This window comes from Centroberyx gerrardi, chromosome 23 (assembly GCF_048128805.1).
Source record: "Centroberyx gerrardi isolate f3 chromosome 23, fCenGer3.hap1.cur.20231027, whole genome shotgun sequence".
In the NCBI taxonomy this organism is placed as follows: domain Eukaryota; kingdom Metazoa; phylum Chordata; class Actinopteri; order Beryciformes; family Berycidae; genus Centroberyx; species Centroberyx gerrardi.
The window spans coordinates 14201980-14223870 of NC_136019.1; the positions used below are offsets into that span (position 1 = coordinate 14201980).

General features: G+C 42.9%; 1 protein-coding gene across 1 annotated transcript in view; it reads right to left on the reverse strand.

Moving 5' to 3' along the window:
• Nucleotides 1–21891, reverse strand: part of col25a1 (collagen type XXV alpha 1 chain) — a 139220-nt gene that overhangs the window by 39643 nt on the left and 77686 nt on the right. Inside the window, exons 4-7 of the mRNA XM_071926589.2 lie at nt 19174–19181; nt 8355–8381; nt 6041–6067; nt 653–712 (exon numbers count right to left, since the gene is read on the reverse strand). Coding sequence (XP_071782690.1) covers nt 653–712; nt 6041–6067; nt 8355–8381; nt 19174–19181 — 122 coding nt within the window. The remainder of the gene's footprint in view (nt 1–652; nt 713–6040; nt 6068–8354; nt 8382–19173; nt 19182–21891) is intronic.

The following is a 21891-nucleotide window of genomic DNA, read 5'->3' on the forward strand; positions in this document are numbered from 1 at the left end:
GAAGTTCTCCTCCTCTGTGAAAGCGCTGTCATCATCATAATAGTGCTTGCTGCTAAGTCAGACCCTGGGAGCCGCACACACTGAAACCAACGTGCTTGACCTGAGGTGAGGTCACTGTCTAACCATGTTCCTTTCAAGACCTGTATTATCCTGCTGGTGTCCACTGGTATTAAGTGGCATCATCCATCTCTGGAACAATCACGAAGGTCAAATTGGAGGACTGAAGGATTTGTGGTGAACCATGGGCATGAGCTTTAAAAAAACATTTTGCCACTTTGGTTAATCATTTAGTTATTACTAGTGGAGTTCCTTCCATTCACTTTAGCATCAGTGGACACGAGCCAGACCATGTCTTGGTTTGGGCATGCTGATTCTGGTTCCAGTCGGCTGACTGAGTTTTAAAAAGCTACCTTTGCTTTCACTGGGGGTCCTGGCATCTAGCGTGGAACAGAAATGTCTTGAGTGAGAGACCGGCGGTGGCTGCGGGGAGGAGGATAATGATTGACTGGCCATGATTAATTAGACGGGCTTTCGCCTGCGCCGACTCTATCATCGAGCCTCGAGAAAGGAACCTGACAGTGATTCATTTACTCCCAGTGTGTGCAGCTTAGGGGCCGGACCGAGCAGCTAGGCCGCACCGCCACCGACAAACCTTGACAGTCAGGATCTGATTGCTGTGCAAAGCAGCCAGCGTAGGGAGACCAGGCAATCCCTATAGGGACAAACAGCAGAACATGGCACAACACACGCATGACATTCACAAATTAGGTAAATAAAAACAAATTAAAGGAGGAAGAAGTCAAGCATCCTACTTCCAATTACTCTAACTTAGCAGTAAGTGGACTAAGCTGGGGTTTTATATTGGCGCACCCACAATTACTTGCTAGAAATTGACTCTAAAGTTTTTGATTATCGGTTGTAAACCGCTGGGAAGAGGAAACGGTTGTGAGGGTGAAACTTAATAGAATTTCATGGAATTGTCAGAAGCCAGCATCAAACTTTACTGTCAAGCAATTTGTTCTGAGGGCTCGCTAACTCGAAGCAAAGCAAAAAATGTTTCGATTCAAAAAAACCTCCTTGAATTCCCATGAATACTGGACCTCGCAATTTTCCCTTAAACATTTGCCATTTAAAAAAGTAAAGTTTACACTACCTCCATTTTTTCATACATGAATCTGTGTGTACAGTGACAGTGCGACTATCCAATGTAGAGTACGCTACAGTGTGATGGGTGGTTAAGTTCCTTCCACAGACCAGATAATACTGTATGAGACGAGGCAGAACACTTGTTGAGAGAATTATTATAGAACAGACTTTGAGCTACATTATGCTGCTAAATTGAAAAACAGTCATGTTCATAGAGTTTTGGGGAAGGAATTTAGACATTCACTGGAAATTCAATCAAACGGTTTCCCATTTCCTTGTCAAAAATGGGATGACAGATGTGATCTACTCATGAAAAATGAACAAAGGAGAAAAGCAACATGCCTTGCTTGTTAAGAGAAGACAATAGTTTATAGTTGAACTCTAACTTTAGTCTGAGTCCAGGAACACTGCTATATATCCAGTCCCAGACAGGGATTTGCATGTTTTGCTCAAATAAATGCATTCCAATAATTTCCACTGACCATCATCAGTCATTCTTTTGGGATATTGTCCATACTTGAACAAAATGAATATATTTTGAGAATTTTTTTATTCCAGTTTCCATGTGCCATTTCTGAGGCTTCTTGCATGCCTGCCAAACAAGGTTTCTCATAGAGTTTTATACAGTCAATCACAATTTCATACATATGTTCAATGAAACATAATAGTAAGTGTATAGAAGAAAATTTAAATTTAAAGACCATATCGCATTCACATATGGAATCCTATCCATCACATAATATTGCAAAACAATGATTGTAAATTCTCTTGTTTGTTTTGGAAAGGATGCAACAGGTAGGCAATTCTTCAGATGTTGGTGCAGTTTTTGTTCCACTGTGCATAATCAAACCTGAATGAACTGATGAAGTATAAGTATAGTAAGTAGTATGTATAAATAAAGTATTTCTCAAAGACTAGCATGGTAGCACAAAGTTCTCTGTAGGAGATTGCCCTTACTTTTTATTCAAGTTCAAGATAAAATCTGCCTATCCAAACATGGACATGGTGCCATCCCTCTGGATTTCCAGAGATAATTCAAAAGGCATGGCTCATTAAGAATATGGGTTTCAATGCAGGCTCACTTAATTCAACCCTGCAGCATAAAAGAGCAATGGATACTCTTACATTGCAGACAATAGCTGCGCTGTGTGTAACTGGGATTGACGCGCAAATATTTCAAGTTATTTACAACCTCAAACATCTTGAAGACAGAAAGGGAAAACAAGTGCTGGATTAGTGTAACAGGGAATGGACAACACAAAGAGCCTGGGCATGAAAATGTAGTGTGGCGCAGCCCTAATACGCAGGCTGGCAAATGTGCCAGCTTTCTGGGCTCGAGCCTGTTTGCTTTTATGATCGGTTTGATACATTTGCTGCGGGAGACAGTGGAGCTTAGGAATTAATCTCCCCGCTTTCATGACATGCCAGCCGTATGTGTAAGGTCTCGTTATACACTGTCGGCCCGGCCACAGTTTAGCTACATCAACCTCACTGACATCGCCAATGTGTGTTAAGAGTTGTGGAAAAAAATAAATGGCTATCTGACCGAAACAACCGGCCCATCGTCTCTCCTCGGGACAGGAGGGCAAGGGGAGGAAACAAGCCCACTCTTGATTAGGTGTGGGTTAGCACTTACACCCACATAGTCTCTGCATTGATGTCTATGGGTGAAAATGATAATGACATGGTGGTTGACAGAGAATCCTAACCATTCACAGATTGCTTTGTTTGGTTTTTCCCCTCCAAAACGGATGTTGGTTATTTGGGGAAGAGTCCTATTGCTGTGTATTTGCCTGCAGCGAGATGATTGCAACTGTAGTAAACAAAAAGCCAGATATGAGGACAATCAGAAACAGCCGTCATAGGACATTGGCCAGAACCAATATCCCCGCGACCACACCAAACACACAAAACATCCCAACCAACTACAGGCTGTGGCGTTTTTTATATATATATATATCCCTATATGTGGAGTGGGTTATCCATTCTGTGTGCAGATGGTTTTAATGTATTTAAGAGGGGAACGATACATTCATTTGAGCCCTCAGACTTGGCATCTATCTGATGCATCATCAAATTTATCTCAAGTGAAATTCATTCTGAGGCTTCTGATTTCTCAGGCAAAGGGCAGAATCTGAAACACTTCTTTGTTCATGACTGAAAAATTCAAATCCTGGAAATTACATAACGGCCTCTATATTTGGGAAGACGATTGCCAATTGGTCAAATCCCAAGATCTGAAAATCTTCAGCAACTGGACAAACCTGCACATATTTTTTTTTGTTAAATCTCAGGAATTTTCCTTTTACTGAATTGCCACCCAGGAATTCACCAACCTGTGCTTGACAGCTGTAGCGAGTACCATTCCTTAAAAAAGACCACACACCTTCCTCACTGACAGGCATAGCTAGTAACTCCAGTTAATTATATCCCGACACAGGAGCTTGAGCGGTGGCCACACATTTGTTTGTCAAAACCGGACAATTTATTATTCGGTGCTTGCTTAACCTTTGACCTTTCGATGTCGCCTTCGACCTTTAGGGCCGACAAATGGGTGACCCTGACATGTGGGGAACAGGCAACGGAAGTGGCCGTCTGTAAGGAAACTCTGGTGGCCATGTGGCAATTCTCACATTATCTTTGGCCAGAGAGGCTGAGTGAGTCTGACTTGACCCCTTTGACCCAAGAACACAAACACACACACATACATACAAACACACAGTTTGTCCTCCAAATGACACGAATACAGGTCATTAATACTAAATAAAAATAACATTCTGTTGATAACAGCGCTTCTTGAACTGACAGAACTCTATCTGCCTCAATTTAAAAGTAAGTTTTCAGAGTAAGATAGATAGAAGGGCATATTTTGTGTTTTTGTGTATCTCCATGTGGGATTGATTGACTCCCTGCACAGAGTCAATACTGGGTATGAAATGAGCTTACTTTTCAGCTATAGAGAGCCAAGGTCGGGCAGCACTTGTCCTATTATGCCTTCATTCATTAACAAAATCTCCGTAATATCGTTCCACTACATTTAGCTACTAATCTAATGTGCAAAGTCAATATGTCATCCTGGGAAGGTAATGTGATTTGGTGGTGACCTAGACTGGCTCCGTGCCCCTGTAGTCCTTCATATGTGTGACCGTGTGTGTGTGTGTGTGTGTGTGTGTGTGTGTGTGTGTGTGTGTGTTCAATTGTACCTGTTAGGGGACAGGTTTTCAATAATTGGAAGTTAATGAAATTGTACCCCGAACCGGACAATTTATTTATTTACTCTGTAAGACAAATAGGAGTTGGCTGGTTCCTGTTACGTATCTGTCGACCACACTGGTGTTCCTGAAGCATAAATCATTTAACAGATAGAGACAGATGACTGCATTTCCTAGGTTAAAAGGGTACAAATTATGGGCCAAACCAAGAAATTCAATCCGAACGGGGATAGTTTACTCCACTCAATTCAGCTTGGTGACCAAAGATATTTCCTTTCTGCCTCTTTTCTGTGGTTCAGTCTTTGCAGCTATAATGACTATACCCAATACTTTTTTATATTATCAAAAATTAACTTGGAGCTTTGTGGTTGTGTTTGTAGATCTTTAGGCGGCCAATCAAAGGATGAAGCTACCGGGAGATCCGCAATCTCAGTAAACTCGGCTGTCGATTGAGGACCGCTTGTGTGTAATATTAGACGCGTATCTTATCGCTCTGAGACCACAGATCAAATTTCACAAGTCTTTTGTATTGACTTGCAGTTCACAAGTAACGCAGTGCTTTGACGTGCAGAACTGGCTCGGAGGAGAGTTGAGAAAGCTAAAGCGGCAAACTACTAACGTCTGGGTGGGCGCCAGTGCAGAACTGGGATCAGATACAATCGAGGAGACGGCTGGCGGTCTGATGACAAGACAAACTTCTCTGTTGTGTTGTCTTGTCCTTGTGCTCTAACCTCTGCGTGCTCTTTGGCCTCGGGGAAATCAATTACAGCCATTTAAAGGGACTGCGACCCCTTATAATCCATCCTCAGTGACGACAATGGATACAGAGAAAATGAACCGCGCGTGTGTGTGTGTATGTGTGTGAAAGGAGCGGGGGTGTGTGTGTATATTCACTTGTGTGTCGCGCGTGTGTGTGTACGCTCGCAGGGAGTGACAAGATCAGAGCCTAGACGCCATACTAAACTCTGTATCTATATTTGCATTCATTCTCGATAATCTGTTTACATGAGTTGGCTGACTGAAATGCAATCAACAAACCGGCGCAGTCGCAGTCTGTTTCGGAGGAGAGCTCATTTTTTTTAGGCGAGAAAAGGGAGCGCTCGCTCACTGCTAGGTGCCGGGAAGGAGATAGAGTAATTCATTTCAGAGTTTGTCAAGCGTAGAAAAGCACTCACATTATCATCATTTAGACGGCACGCTTTTATCGAAATGTCAAACTACAGAGCTGGAAATGATTAAAGTTCTGAATATGCCATGTCACGTCGAGGATTGAAGTGAATCATGAGTAATTATAGAGACGGAGATAGTTGGCTTTTCATTATAGCTGAGACTGTGCAGATATATTTTCTGTATCACTGCCACTGGTGTGCAGAGGTTTGTATTCATGGACAATTTAAAGAAAAAAACAAGCAACAGGAGGTAAAAAGAAAAAAAACAAACTCAAAAGTATACCACCCCATGCTTTCCAAGGTATCTGCACTTTTGCCTGCCCATTCTTGATTTAGAAATAAGCAGCACTGAAATGCTTGTTGTGTTTGGCCAGATGGGAGGAACACTATCCCAGGAATCCCATGCATCTCAAACCTTTTACCCACAATTCTGCTGGGGGAGACATACAGCAACACAAAGTCACATTCATCAGCCAATCAGGAGAGGACAAGAAGTCGGAGCAAACCACATACCCGAGGTCCCTGGTCGCCTTGATCCCCCTGCAAGAAGCAAGAAGAATTTGTCTTGAAATGCAAGGGTCGACCAGACACTGAACACACACACACACACACACACACCCACACATGCACTTATGTTCTCTAATAAGCACACACACACACACGCACGCACACACACAATATTGCACTATTAATACGGTAAGACGCACACAGACACACACCAAAATCATTGAGGCATAATTCAGAACACATTGATGAAGAAAAATAATACAGGAACCCTCAACTATTCATTGTGGTTGAGGGTAAAATCACTTATGATAACACAGACTGACATGAATAGGGTATGAGAGAGAGAGAGGGAGAGAGAGAGAGAGAGAGAGAGAGAGAGAGAGAGAGAGAGAGAGTAGCGGTGTGAGGTTTGGTGGGGTTTGGTGAGGGGGCTGAACGGGGGTGAACCATGCTGCGGGGCCTAGATTTTATGCCCCAAAGATCCCTGGCTTTCTGCCTTTTCTGGGATAGATCTCTGCGGACGGAGGCCTTTCCTGAAACTAAAACGAGGCTCGGTTTCATATCGGCGGTAGTGTGAAAACGCGTGTGCGTGCCAGTGGACGAGTCGGCATATGGCGGAGAGCTGGATGGCTGTGGATTCGCCACATTAGGGTGAAAGCGAGGCAAATATACACCTCTGGTTGAAATGATGGAGGAATAGGACACACGTTGGACACTATGCATTAGAACCTGAATCTGTCATAATGTGTCTAGAATAGGATTACCGGAGATCTTTGATGAGTGCAGGTCACGTGTTTGTCCATCTTATTCTCCCTTGTTGGCTTAGTTGCATTTTTGGACAACTTATCACACATGGCTGGGAATTCTGCTAAAACAAGTGGATGCAATAACGCCTGAACAATGTGAAATAAAACAGCTCCTCTGGAATGTTTGTAATTTTTCATTGGGCGGTCAGTCCAAATCCTGATTTAATGGGAAAACAGTTGTGGATGACCACCGGACTGATCCACGCTCAGACGGAGCGCTTTATTCGTCTTGGGTGGGAGAATGAACACAGTTGTTTCTCATTTCGTCAAGCTGCAGATGAAGAGGCTCAATGAGAGGCAAAAACATGCATCTAACGATCAAGATTCAGTTATGCACGACTGTCATAACGAATACTTGACAATCGTCTGAATCTGGTTTTATGAGACATGCTGAAATGGGGGGGGGGGTCTGTTTTCTGCTTTTGAGTAACTACAAATACACAAAATCCCACATTGCTGATTCACGTGTGATCTTTGCTAATGAGTGTGAACTGCAAACTTCGGTCCAAGCCTAGCACTATAACAATGGTAGCACCTATACGATTTTTACTACAAATTCAATAGTAGAGCTACATTAGACAAATGATCATCTGTTTCTCTGTGTTGGATTTTAGCCCTGGTTAACACTCTCACACTCTGGTTTTTACAGCACATTAATCCCAGCAAATATGATGGGTTCTTGTCCAACATGTAGTGGAATTTGTAGTTTATTTCACAATACATACACAGCCCATGTAGTTCATACAATACATAAAATACATACAATTCATACTACATATGTATAAAACATACAGAAATACATACAGTGCATACAGTACATACACGCACATGCATGTATATATGTATGTATGTATGTATGTATGCATGCATATATGTATGTACAGTATGTTCATTCATTCATTAATTCATTGCTGGCCCGTGAAGCACCCAGGTTTTCCAGGCCTTGAACTGAACTGTATTTTAGAAGTATGCACACAGATCTTTGAGTAAGACAGAGGCAACTACCTCCACTCTAAGTGAATGGAGGGACATCATCAACTGCGGTGTGAATCAAGGGAGCTCATGGTTTTAATCTTTCGATGCAAAAGCATGGGCACAGATTGGTCCCCAGGTCCTGCAGACTTATAAAGAGACAGTGTGGTTATTTTGCACGCTCCGCTGCTGTTTTATGGAGGAATGCTCAGTGAAGCATTTAAGGACTTCAGCTTGGGCTCTGGAGTTAAGTCATTAATGTACTGTGCCGTGGATTTGTGAACGACAGGAGGATTTTAATATTCAGCGTCTGAGACTTCAGGTCGGGCTGACTTCAATGTGAATTACAGCATAAAATGCAAAACAACACTCTTTATGGACAAATTAACTGGGAGTAAAGCAAAGACATACATTTTTATTGTCTTGACCCTCAAAGATGGGCAATATGTAAAGGATTTTGGATTTTGGCCTTTGTAAAGCAGCTGAAAAAGTATATTTGAATTTCAACGGCAATAAATCAAGCAACATGCAAAATTACTCACCTTGTCACCCTTTGTACCTGGAGGGCCCTATTGAGAGAAAAGAATAAACTTGTAAAAAACTGATTTTAACAACACTTGAACACATGAAAATGAGTCAAATAAGAATATATCTCACGTCAGTTATTCTCAATCGTTCTGCTGCCATGCACACTTTAGTCAGAGAAAAACTCCCAAGGACTCTGCAGCACTGATTGCCTGGGAATGTCATATACTGTAAAAAGCCCGGTGTGACTAATCATACAAGCCAGGAAACAAATAGAGCTGCTAGACAAGGCTTGAATGCCGTTAACGCAGAGGAGGACGACATAATCAAAAGGTTAACAAATTGAGTTTTAATGAAACTAACAGTGTATTTTTTGACATTGATCTTAAAATCTCCAGTCACATCAGGTTGGGAACCAGTGTCTTATGCCATATGGACTGCAGGGCTTATACAAACACACAATTAAAACCAAAAACAGGCCCAAATCAAGTCCATGTTTACTCAAAGGCTCAAATCCAGCAATCTCCAACCAAATATTGGCAAGTGCATCGTGAAAATGTGCCCCGAACGAAGGGAACACTTATTTTTCAGGGGGGTTTTTTTGCTTCTTTTACGCAGCAGTTTTTTGCGAGGTAGTTGGCTGCTGTGCATTCCAATGTCTGTCAATCAATGGGCGAAGGCTCCTGGGTGGGCCTGTAAAAGGTCATGGGTGAGCGAGAGGATTTGACGATGGGGTGTGCATCCATACGCCTAAGCCTAATGAGCTTGCATTCGAAACGCATGCAGGATTTTTAACATTCAGCAGAAGGATCCAGTGTGCGCTGGGCTTTTTTCCTTCTCTGAGGTTGGGCTTCTGGAAAAAACTAGCTTTGGAAAAATCACTATTAGATCAGTGTCAGCAGAGTGACTAACTGACCACCCGCTTAGCAACAGTGTTCCTGAGACCAGAGGCTTATATCATTGTTCATCCACATGGCACCTGATGAACTGCTTCATAATCATAACTAATCATTTGATGTTCATTCAGTGAAACGGTTTTTCTGCTTCTAAGGTAAAGATTTGTATTTGAGAACAGATCTGCATCAGCTACAATAACTTCAAACAGTCGGGAAACTGTACATTGCTCCCGCTTATTTTCTTCTTCTATTGTTCTGCAATTGATTTTGTGACCTAAAGAGAAATGTGATGTATAGCCTTAGGTAATTAAGTAATAAGGATTCTACCACCAAAAAGCCTCTGTAGTACGGCTGTCGCCCTTACAGCTACAGTAATAGCGCTGAAGCAGTTGCACCTCTAACCTAGTAATGTTAAAACTTGGTTTGCTTCCACACATATCATATACCCCGCTCCTCTCCAACACACACACACACACACACACACAAAGACACGCAGAGAGAAGAACATTGACAGTAATCCGTAGATTGATGGTATCAGAATACCAGAATAAGACCTGTGTTTATATGCTGTTCGCAGCCCATGAATCCACTGACCCAGAATAGCAGGCTTGTAGACACACACTTTGCTGGAGGCTGGCACACGATCGAACAGTCTGAAATTAAAGTGCTCCACAGGTATTTCAGTCATTCTCCTCAGCCAGTTTTTACCACACTGCATGGAGGGATGTGGGGTCCAGCCAGGTCTTTTCCCTCTCAGCACCTTTGGGTATCATTTATGATGTATACTTATCTGTTTGATTTATGTATATTAGTGCATTTGTCTTCAACTGCCCAAATTATCTTGGCCATGAAGTCGTGAAACCTGTTTTGCATCTTCCTACGAATTCTAATATAAGGCAACTGTTTGGTTGATAGGCTCCTTGCAGCAAGGGCAGGACAGAGGCTGATGGGAAATGTAGTTTTAATAAACGTCTCTAATCCACACAGATCTAAGAAGGTGGTCCTGCTGCCTCCTCGCCTGGCCATGCAGAGAGCCACAATACACTTGTAAACACAAATTGTGGTATTATGAAAACAGTGTTTTTCCGATTGCGGTTCCCTGGGGGCGAATCACAGAGGCGAAGATATTGGAATCAAATGTGACTTTTACTTTTACAGAGATGCAGTGCCATTCCAGAGGGGCTGGATGCCGAAGAAGTTTCCAGCGTGTTCCTGAAACAGGACGGCAGCTGAATCGGTCAACAACAAATCAGTGTGGCGCTTTTTGTTGTGAGGGAAAATTGCCTTTGGACAATAGGAAGCTATTGACAAGCTATTACCACAAACATATGAACGGCTGGACCAAATAAATACTTAAATATACCCACTGCAGCTTTAACATAAGCCTGCTTGACATATTATGTCTGGCACTGCAACAATACAGAACTAAACAGTTGGCGCACAAAATTACTGGGCACCAGAAGTTTGTGGAAAGAAATGAGAACTCCCTTCACTTTATGTGATTTAACATTTCTATAAAGTCAGATTGCTTCATGAAAACTGCAGCAGCATTGTGGAAATCGATTAATTTGGAATTCCTTTTTGAATTACTCTTAAAGTAAACCTGCAAAAAGAACTGAGTGTTTGGACTTCCATAATAGGGCAAAAGAACATGTCCTCTTTTTTCTTAGTGTGGGAACGAATTAAATGAGGAAAATGGCATTAGATAGGTTAGACAGGTGTTAGATGGTGGATGATTTCTACAGAGCGTATCTGTGAGAGTATTGTAAGTAATGCTACCAGGCATCCAAGATAGCTATAACTAGTGATATGACAACTGTGTTCTTATCTTATATTACGTGTTTTATTTACTTTCACTAATAGTAAAGGTACTACTATTTACTTTTAACACATTGAGCCATATATGTGGCTTCTATCAGTTGCCTGAAAACATACAGTTCATTTTAGCCTTCCATCTGGCAGTAATGCATGTGGAAATGATTTCACTACACAACCTGCACCTGCTCATTATACGCTCCATCATTTGCACATCACTTGGACAGGCAGCATCCACTGGAGCTCTTCCAAAAGCTTTAGTGAATACAGTGAAGGTCTTTTAAAGAGACTATTAAACAGCTCTCCTGCAAAGACTGCTTGAAAGGAACAAGCTGTACAGTAGAATTGCTATGGGTGTCTATTAGTCAGGCAATCTCTGCAGCTCTGTGGTTTCAGTCTGCCCCAAGGACAGTTTCTAATCAGCACCTGTGTATGCTATTCACATCTTTTTACTGCTCCTGCTCTGGCTCCTTTTCAGAAGCAGCCTTCCAGCAGGCGCTCCACGGATCATCAGGCCGCTTCTTTTTGATCAGCCTGCTCACTGTGTGATGGCAAGTTATTTGGTAAAACTTTATTTGAATAGTTGAGCGCTGATACGCAACTTGCGTATCACTTAAAGTGACTACAATGTGCCATTAAAAAGTCTACAGAGTTCCAGGTGATACTCATAATAGTGTGAAAAGCTGTCTATAGATATTCAGTGTCTGGGTTAGGGATAATCTTAGGCCTGGGGTTATGTTAAGGTCAGGATTAGGGTTACCATAGTCTATACAGATGCAGCAAATCGGCAAGTGACACTTTTACTTTTTGTATCAACATTACAACTACAGTGTCTGTCTACCATGTTTATAAACAAATTACACTGGAATGGCCAATAGGTGCATATCCAAAAAAATGACGTACTGATGTACTCTGTATTCTGATGTACTTCATGGGTTTCTATGGCAACTGAGAACAAAGTTACTGTGAATATCCTTTTGCATTTTGGATTTGGGCGTGTATTTGGTGTGTATAGCACATCTTTGGTTCAGTCATAGAGAGCCAAGACCATTATTTCCCAGAAAACCACTTTTAATATTAGTCCATGTAAGTCAAGACACATGAGAAATATTGGACACCTCCTTCACAGCTTGGTGATGACCATAATGCTGTTGCACTAAACGAGAAGTGCTATATTTATTGATTGAAAATGACACGTATCACGCTGATGGTAAGCCTCGCATCTTCTGCTGCTCGATGTTGGGCAAATTTATGTCAAACTTCCATCATGAGATGATTTATAACAGAACATCCATTGCGCGTGTTATCTTCAAATTTATGGTGGACCACTGGATCAGTATTAAGCTCTTCTCTATCCAGATTCATGTCTAACTTCTGATTCTAAGCCAAACCATGACCACTGTCTCCTCCAATGGCCTGAAATGAGCTGCTGGTAAAAAAAAAAAAAAAAAAAAAAAGGAAACCCCTGGCACCTTTAAAAGAGAGTGGGGAAGAAACATGGAAAGGTCTGCAAGGGAGTATAAAAGGCAAGGAGAACTGGGGCCAAACCCACAGGCAACATGGAGATCATTGCCATTCAAATCTGATAATGTAACTTGCTCCACTTTATATTACAAGGAAACAGTAAACGATGTTCAATAAAACCATTCTGGCTCTGAGGTAGGTCAAATGTGGCTCTTGCACTGCTGATTACCAAGAAGTTAATATATTTTGTGCAAATGGATTTTCATAGGTTCTGTGTTGGTTTGCCTTGGTTTGTAAGGAAGTTGGAAGACAAGCAGGGTCAGAAATGATTTTTTAATTAATCTTGAGAAAAGGCTCTCTATATTTTTGGCTGCAATCTTAAAATGCTTGTCACACTTCCACACAGATTAACCACTTGATCGCTAAATTGTTGATTGGACAACCCAGTTTCTCTAGGTCCATCCTTCATGTCAAATACACAATCACAGACATTGTATTCTCGTTGTTATTGACAGAACAAAATCCCCTTTTCAAAGACCTGTAATCAACCAAGTGAAATGGTTTAACCTACTATTATCACTCACTATAATAGTCCAGGCATTCACATCAACTCACATGCTGAAAAGCGCCTTATTTCTGTCAGCCCGATTTTAAATTGTTTTAAAAGTCAAGGCACTGAATATCCATATTTCACATTCCTACTCTCCTATAATTTTCTCGAAACATGATGGATGAAAGTTTGACAGCGCTCGCCTGACTCCGCAGTGCAGGGGTTGGATCACATCCATAGGTTTAGCTGTTGTTGACATGAGCAAAATCATACTCGCGGGTTTGGCTGCGAGACGCCGGTACGATCATGTGAGGCAATCCACCTAATCCAACGAGATGCAAAGAGTCAGGAACGGGGATCCGCATGTAACCTCTGTCTGGACTGCGCTGTATTAGTTTTCATCGCAGCGACCTGTTAAATGTATCGAGATCCAGCAAATCAATCTATCAAACGGAGCTCGCATCCATGTCATAGAGTCTGTGCCAACTGGGCTGGCTGCAGTTGCTGCAGCCCGAACCGCCGGCCACATGGAACCAATCATCTCACCCTGGAGCACTGGCATCCCCCAGAGCACAGGCCAACGACTACTGCTTTTACAACCTCGTCTTTACAGCCATACCGTTTTTTCGCACAGCAACATAATATTAATAAACATGTGTGTACACAGGGAGTTTAACAAAGCGCTCCTTGAGGCACCGGGTGTCGACAGGGAGCGACGAGGGGAAGAGGGTGCAGGTGAAGAGCGCGGCCACAAAAGTAAGAAAGAGGGCCAATGTGAAGGGTTTGTACGGGCCGATCTCTGACTTATGAACCCCGCACAGTAAAGCCACTTATGTTTGCCACATGTCAAATTTCGCAAGAACCAATGCTAAGAGTAATGCCTCTGAGATGGTTTGTTGACAACAGATACTCCTACTTCAGAGTAAAGCCTTTGAATGTGTGGCTTTTGTGGTGTCGATGGTTGCCCCTTTACATAAGAGAGAACATGAATTCTAACTACTGCTGCGTTCAATAACAGACAGAAATCACAACAGCAATTGCCATCTACAAACCCTATAAACCCTTAAACAAGTTATGCTGCTAAAAGTATTGATTGGTTACTTCTCAGTCACAATGGCAGCCTGATGCAGCCTTTTGATTGAGTTTGCCTGACTTACAGACTACAAATGAATCCTGCAGCAATGAAGTCTTCTCATGAGTGATTCTTACTGTGTGGTGTGAGTGGACTCGACGCACGTGGCATCTTTCCTTTCACAACATTTCCCGTAAGCTCTCCAAAGTAGCGCCGTCCCATTAGATCTCTCTGGATAAACAAACACATCAATTGCACCGATAGATGGGGTGGAAGTGGTGGTAACTGCAAAATGCACATTTGGCCATTTCCAGCCAAAGGCCTGATGTGGGGATCTTTGGAAGCGAAATCTCTGTTGAATTTCAAACAATGTGCGCAAACCTGGAACGGAGCAAAAGACGTCCAGTTTTTAAAAAATCTGCACACATCCATCTGTTAGTTCTGCATGGGAACCCTCAATCATATTACCGTGGGCCCCGGGGGAACTTTTTTGAAGGCGGGAAACTAATGGGGGACAGGGATGTGAGTAATCAGAGCAGAATGGGCAGGAACGGACGACCACAAGTGGCTGGTGCTTGTCGAGGGAATCTGGACGCAGAGGTTAGGCAGGGATAGGAAAACCACACTGGAAAACTGACTTGGGAATGGCATCTGGTTCCCATATCCACAGTGTATCACAATTAGCCGGCATAAAATGACTTTAATGTGTGTGTGTGTGTGCGTGTGTGTGTGTGTGTGTGTGTGTGTGTGTGTGTGTGTGTGCTTGTTGTTATGTATTGGATGTTCTAGGGTTAGTAGAGAAGTAGAGATTCTATGTGGGGACAAGAGAATGCAGACGCACATGTTTGTCAGTGAAAGTGAAACTAATGGCATTAGGTGTGTTCGTATGTTTTTTAAGGACAGTTTGTCAGTGTGCATGTGCGAATATGCAAATGTGCATGTGTATGTGTGAGTGTTTGTGTGTGTGTGTACATTAGAAATGCCAGTTTTGCTCAGCAGGCTTGTACCAGAGAAGGCCCTGCAGGTCCAGCTCTCTGCCGGTCAAGCTAATTTACTGAGTAACCTTGTAATTAGGGAGCTGTTGATGGAGAGAGCGGCCTCCTCTCGCAATGTGGACCTGAGGGAGGGTCACTCAGTAGCCGGAAACGGGAGAACATTCTTATTCAGGATCTCACTCGGAGAAGGTCTCACACATTTATATTAATCCCGAGCAGGGGAGACTGAAAGATCTAAACAGCTTTGACCAACATCAGGGTTAAAAAAAAGTAGGCATGAAAAAACGCGAACACTGCTGTATTTCTGCGCAATACGTAAGCAAATTTCTGACCCACAAAATTCTTGTCATGGATATGAAATGTTATGAATAAGGGGGAATATTCCAGTTGGCAAAGTCTTTCATTTCTTCTGTCAACGCCACCAGAACCGCATGCTGGACAGAAAAGATGGGTTACTCTACGCTTTTCATCGTTTGACGTTATGAGATGGAGGAAACTTTCTCTCTCGATCAAAAAAGCCATCTAGCGCAACTTAGAGCATCAAATTCACACTATTTTAACTCTTTTATTAAGCTTAAGTAGCCACAGTGAGATTTAAACTGTGATGTGCTGAGTATTCAGTCTACTCAGTGCTCTATTGAGGCTGCCCCTTCGAATCACTATGACTAAACCTCATGGTTGGCTCGAGCGCCGCTTCTCGTTATTTGCTGAGAGACGAGTGCTGCTGATGGGCACCGCATCGGCAGAGGACTGACATCGAAAAGGTCAAACTCTTAATGTTGTCACATCCAGCGCCAGCGGGGCTCCTCAGGCACCGGTGCCCTTCTGAGCCCAAATAAACGCTGTCATGTCAGATAGATCCACTTACAGCTCTCGATGGGCCTCCTCAATGCTGAAAACCGGCGCTGGAGGGTGGGTGTGTATGTGCGTGCGTGTGTGTGTGTGCCCTCTGCGGTTGTTGTGAGCCTGTTTATGGGTGTTTTGCGCTTCCAACTCACAACAGGCCATGTTACTTTGCGAACAAAAGTAGGAATTGTAAATGAACACAACATTTGGGCATGCAGGACCTCCCTCTTAATGTTTGCCAGTGGTTTCACAGCCTCTCGTTTAGATAAACCGGCGTCTCCCCCGTCCCTTCCCCCCTCCCCCTCCCCCTCCTCCTCCTCCTCCTCCTCCTCCTCCTCCGCGGGGCAAAAGTGATCAAAGTCCAGCTGGAGTATGTTTTATTAACAGGTGTGGAGCTGCAGTGCATAACAGATGAAGGATGAGGGGTTGAGGGTGCCCGGGCTCCCATGCATCACCCCCACGCGTCTCTAATCCCCGTGCCGCGGCTGCATAATTCATACGTTGTGACGGATCATCCTCGACCTGCGGCGCTGGAATCCCTGCTGCTTTCTGAAGACGCGGGGAGGTGGAAACAAACACACCTGTCACATGGAGAGGCAACCTTGTGGATCCACTATGTAACTGAACTGGCTTGAGATTCCGGTTTATTACAAAGGCGTGAGCTTGGTGAGCTGAAGCGGGCCTGATATTTCCAACATTGTATCGTTTTCATCATGATTTTCCTCTTCCTTCTGATCAAAAATCAGGCTAGTTTCTTTGCATGTCTGTATTATTTTAACTTTGCACGGCACACGGTCTCTGCTAAAAAGTATAGTCAGCGGGTGGTGTTAGTGGGGAACTACACAGCAGCCTCGGGGATGGTGTTTTACGCTTGACTTGGTGCTAAATGGTGTGCACACACAGCGGTGGGTGCCGTGGGTTGATGTTTTGAAGCTACATAGACCGCCCTTGAAGGATGTGAAAACAGATAATAAAGGAGAAGTTAAGACATGATCATTTTTGCTTCGGCTGTCATTACTCCTCGGCCCTTACTAACGTTTATATACAATATGTAACCTCTCACTGGTGTCAGCGGCAATTTGAAGCAAACTTTCTGTTCTTTTAAGTATTTCCATACCGCTACAGTTGAAAATCATCAACTTAACCACATCTGTAGCATGTTTCCATTAATATTTTTCCATTAATATTTTTCCAATCTGCCTGGAGGACAAGTGGAGATATCCTACTTCACATTGCCCTCTAATAACCCATGATCATTTGACAACTGACCCTAAGATCCCATGCAAAATTTACATAGAAGCTGAAGTAGCGGAAAAAGAAGCGAAATGAAAACAAATCAAATCTCTTTTCCATGTCTGAACGGTGTACATGAGGCGCCAATGAAGATCGTTCCCGATGAGTTTTGATTGAGGAGACCTATTCTCTTTCTGTGTCCGGAACCGCAGGTCCCTGTCCATTCATCAGTGGCTAAGTAACAATTAAGCCAAATAGATCTGTAATGACTTCAGCAGGGCTGGTTTGTTTGGCTCGGAGGCCTGGGTGCAATTTACGCAATGTTCCCAGAGTTAAAGAGGGAGCTGTTGAATATTCATAGCGACATGTCCCTTGCCATCCCCCGGGTGGGCATAGCAAATGAGAAACCACATGAGATCACTTACTAACGTCTTTTTTTTTTGTGAAGAAACTGGCACAGGTTTTATATTTCCGAAACAGATTCGGTGAGTCATTGTCAGATCATTGCATTCTTTGAAGATACAATGAAATCTGCAGAAATCTAAGACAGGTCTGTTTTTATAAATGCAGACACTCAACCAGACTTATGCAGGTTTTTGCGCTGTAAATCAAAGCCTTTATTTTGTTTAGCGCAGTCTTGCTACAGCGGTTTTGCCAGGTAACCCCCTGCTTGAACCCTCTTGCCTCTTCAAACTGCAGCACAACTAATAGGACCCCTACCAAACATTTACAGCACCGTCTGCTACCTATAATGACTTCATCAGCATGAGTGATTTGCTGGCCACAACCGGAGCACAGTCAGGTACTTACAGTATGTGAGCTGGATTTACCGTGTCTCACACAATGGAACAATCCCAAAAGTCCCAAAAGACAGGCTAGCCATACATTTCCTAGCAAAAACCAAGCGCTCCTACTGTAAGAACAATTCAAAGACAACACAATTTGGGCTCCAGCCTTCTCTGCGGAGACGTCAAACAGAATGACTTTATTTGTCAGATGCGAGGCCTGGCGACAGAGGCTGAGAAGCAAGACCACCTGCACTTACTTACCTCCCAGAACCCCAGGAGCGAGCGTCTGAGAAGGCTCTGAGGATTAACTTACGACTTTTACGGCTCAGTCGGCACACGCTATTATACCTATTCAATCACACTTGCCTCCTGACTCCATAAATAATTTTAACAGAGCGCACACACACACAGAAACACACACACACACACACAGTGCCCGCTTGACCTGGTTACAGTTAACTGTCACAACCCCCGGTGCTTATATATGGGTTTGTCTTCATCTTTGGGGAAAGTCAGAAGTTTTCCATCTGTTGAGGCGAGTGGATCTGTGATCACCCGGCAGTGTAATGAAGTGAGATAATCTCTCTGGGTGCAGGGGGCTGGCAGGGACGGTTGGTAGCAAGGATATTACAAACCAGACTGCCCTAGATGACAGGGAAAGGTCCCCTATTAGGGGAAGGCAGGGATGAAAAGATTATTTTAATAATATAGTCAGATTGCACGGTGCAACCGAGAGGGTTTTTGTCAGTAAATTCGTCAAAAATCAGTCACTTCTTTTAAACCATTTTCATAACCATACTTTCGTACTATTTTGTTTGCTTTACAGCTTTTAACCTACTTCTTTGTTCTAGTTTACTGCTGCATACTTGATGTGCCTCTATGTTTTTATAATGCTAGAGCTTTCCTGTTATGTAAATCACTTGTAGCTTGTTCTTGAAAAGCATGTTAAAAATAAAGCTTACTCGTCCTGCTAAATATTAAAGCTTCCACTTTGTATATTTTAGTGCTGGAAGGAGTATTTTGCTCAAACATGCTGAAATACTCATCCGTGCTGCTGGGTGTTTGTCACCCTGTGCTGCAGCGTCCTACAGGCATGGTTTACTGTTTGCTAAGTGGGAGTTTTTTACCTTCAGCATGGCTATCACCATCAGAGAAGATGTGGAGAAGGCATACTTACAGGAGGTCCTGAAACAGAGAGGGAAAAACAAAGACATGGTTAGTGTGTTTTCTATCAGGAAATCAGCAAACAAACCAGCAAACAGCCACTGTAACCAAATATCCATGTCTAATGCATGAAAGCATCCTCTTGCTAGCAGGGATTCCTCTTAGGACAATGGTACTACAGTGTAAGATGTTTGGTTTTGTGTGTGGACAAGCAGTTAGACTGCAATCTGTTACTCCAAGTTACATTTCATAAACATGCCTGTCCCCCTGAGCCACTGTTTAAAATATGCCTACACTCACTTCTATGCACACAGTGGGGAGACAGTAGCAACAGTAGTGCTACCGGAAACTCAAGGTTCCAGTCCCCACCACAAATAGCCATTCTATTGCAGCATAACTCCAAAATCACACCTGTATTTTTACCCGTGGCATTTAACACTGGCATCGTGACAAAATGCTCATCCCGCTATCCGGTTTCCGTCCCGTCGGGCCAACAATGACCACCGGGCCCGGCCTATCACATCCTGCATCTGTAAGTGGCTCTAATTTCACTACTACAAGGGGTCGTGCGCTTGTTAAAAAATCCCCCCACGTTTTTGTGAGGTGACACTCCCGTCCTTTCCCCCAATTACTGCTGCTCAAAGGACCGTGTGCCAACGCAGTTCAGCGCTCCCCAGAACCCTGCAAATCATTCCGGGTCTTTAGGTTCTTATTAAAGGAGCCCAGATGCTCAAACCCCCAAAAACTGAAGGTTTTTTTGGTTTTTTTTTACAAGTCCTACATCGTTGAACTGTTCTTCCTTGTGACCAGAGGGAAAGTGCAAATTGCTCCTGCAGCTGGGGCAGTTAAGGAGCTCCGCATCTGAGACTCACTGGGCTGCACTTCTATAGCCTGATATATGGATCATTGAGTTACCGCTTACTGTAGCTTTTCAATAAGCCTCCTCAATGGTGTGTTTTTGACATGTCCCTCTGTGTGAAATGGCTCAATATATATTGTTCAAATAGCAATTATCATGGAAAATGTGCCTAAGAAATAATGTGATGGAAAGTCAACAAATTCTCTAATTTGATGGCCTCAGTCAGACCAAACTAACTGTTGTTTGCTGGGCTCTGTTGGTGGACGAAGACAATTGTCAAATAAGATGCATGTCAAATTCTAGTTTACTCTAGTTTCTAATCGCATGTTACACAATCCATCATCAAAGCCATTCACACCCGCTTCATTCTGTCACTTCAGCTTCATTCGCTCCACCATTCTGTTCTCACACTGACACCTCCAGTCATTTCTTCCACAGTTTACCACCTTCCTGTTTTTATTGAGCGGAGTCACCATGTGAGAACGTAAAGGTTTAGCGGCCTCACTGGACAGGTATGGGGCATGTGAGCGCTCACATGATCGTGAGAGTTGTTATCATGTTCTAAAATGAGGTTACAATCCACAGCAGCTGCACTGGGACATTCGAAGTGACTAGTTTTATTTAATTGTTTTTCCCACAGTGCAACAAAAGTTGGTTTTGTTCATCACAACCATTTGTGACATTGATGTACTTGACATTTATTGACATAAATTCGTCAACCTGCACAATTTGAGCATCAATTCCTCATTTTGCGGAGGCAGGTACATGAGAAAAAAGTAGTGATTATTCACATAAGGAAAATATGGGCGTAAAGGGAAACTTCGGACACTTTCCAGCTTTGACCACCCGCTGGGACAGTTTCAGACAACCACAGTTGAGACTGTGGCATTCACCACCATATTAAGAATTTTTTTCTGCTAAACTGTCATGCCACACTTTTCCTTTCCATATGTTAAAGGTAAATAAACGAGAGATCCTAATGAAGTATTCCATTCATTTTTAATGCATAGGTAAACATCACAGTGTTTTTTTTCCTATTTGTTCTCTCAGTCGGTCGCAGCCAAGTCCGGGCGAAAGCTTCCCCTGCCTTTGTAGACGAGTAAACTGTGTTGCTCAAAACACCTCACCATGAATATGCGGGGAAACTCACAGTGGCTTAGTTACTTTTGGGTTGAGGGGAATCATGAATTAAATATGCTTCCCTTCAATATCTAACCAGTGGTAAGAACTGAAAAGAGGGAAATTGGTTTTGCAGAAGCCTCACAGCGCAGGATGCAGTGCGCCTCTGCCCATCAGGGACGGGATTTATCAAGTCTTCTAAATAATGTCTCCTAAATGTTTATTTTCTTGTGGAATGGGTACATGGAGTTTGACACTGGGTGGCAATAATGCAGCACAGTGCCAAGATATTTATTTCTCTCGACACAGAATATTATATATTTAACTATTTAATTTCTCTCTGCTCACCAAAATATCCAAGACAGTGCGGAAATAACTGAACTGTAATTACATGATTGCATTATAATATACCGAATATCATATATAGAGTATTTAAAGCACCAGTGCCAGCAGTGAAAATCACATTCTGTATAAGATATTGCTTTGTGAAGCGTCACTGTGGCCTTAAAAGTTTGTAAAGGCATTTAAAGTCTGCCATACATGCTTTTGAAGAGGAATTCTACATGAAAGCTCCCCAAAGCTAATGAACATGCAGATATTTATGTGGTACAGTAATCATTACTGTGGTAAAAACTACTGTGGACTCTGCTTACCACCCACAGTTTATGACATAAATAAAACACACAGCCCTCTCTGGCCAGCCCTTACTGTAGGTGATAATAAAGTGGCCCAGATTTGGCCCAGATCACTGTG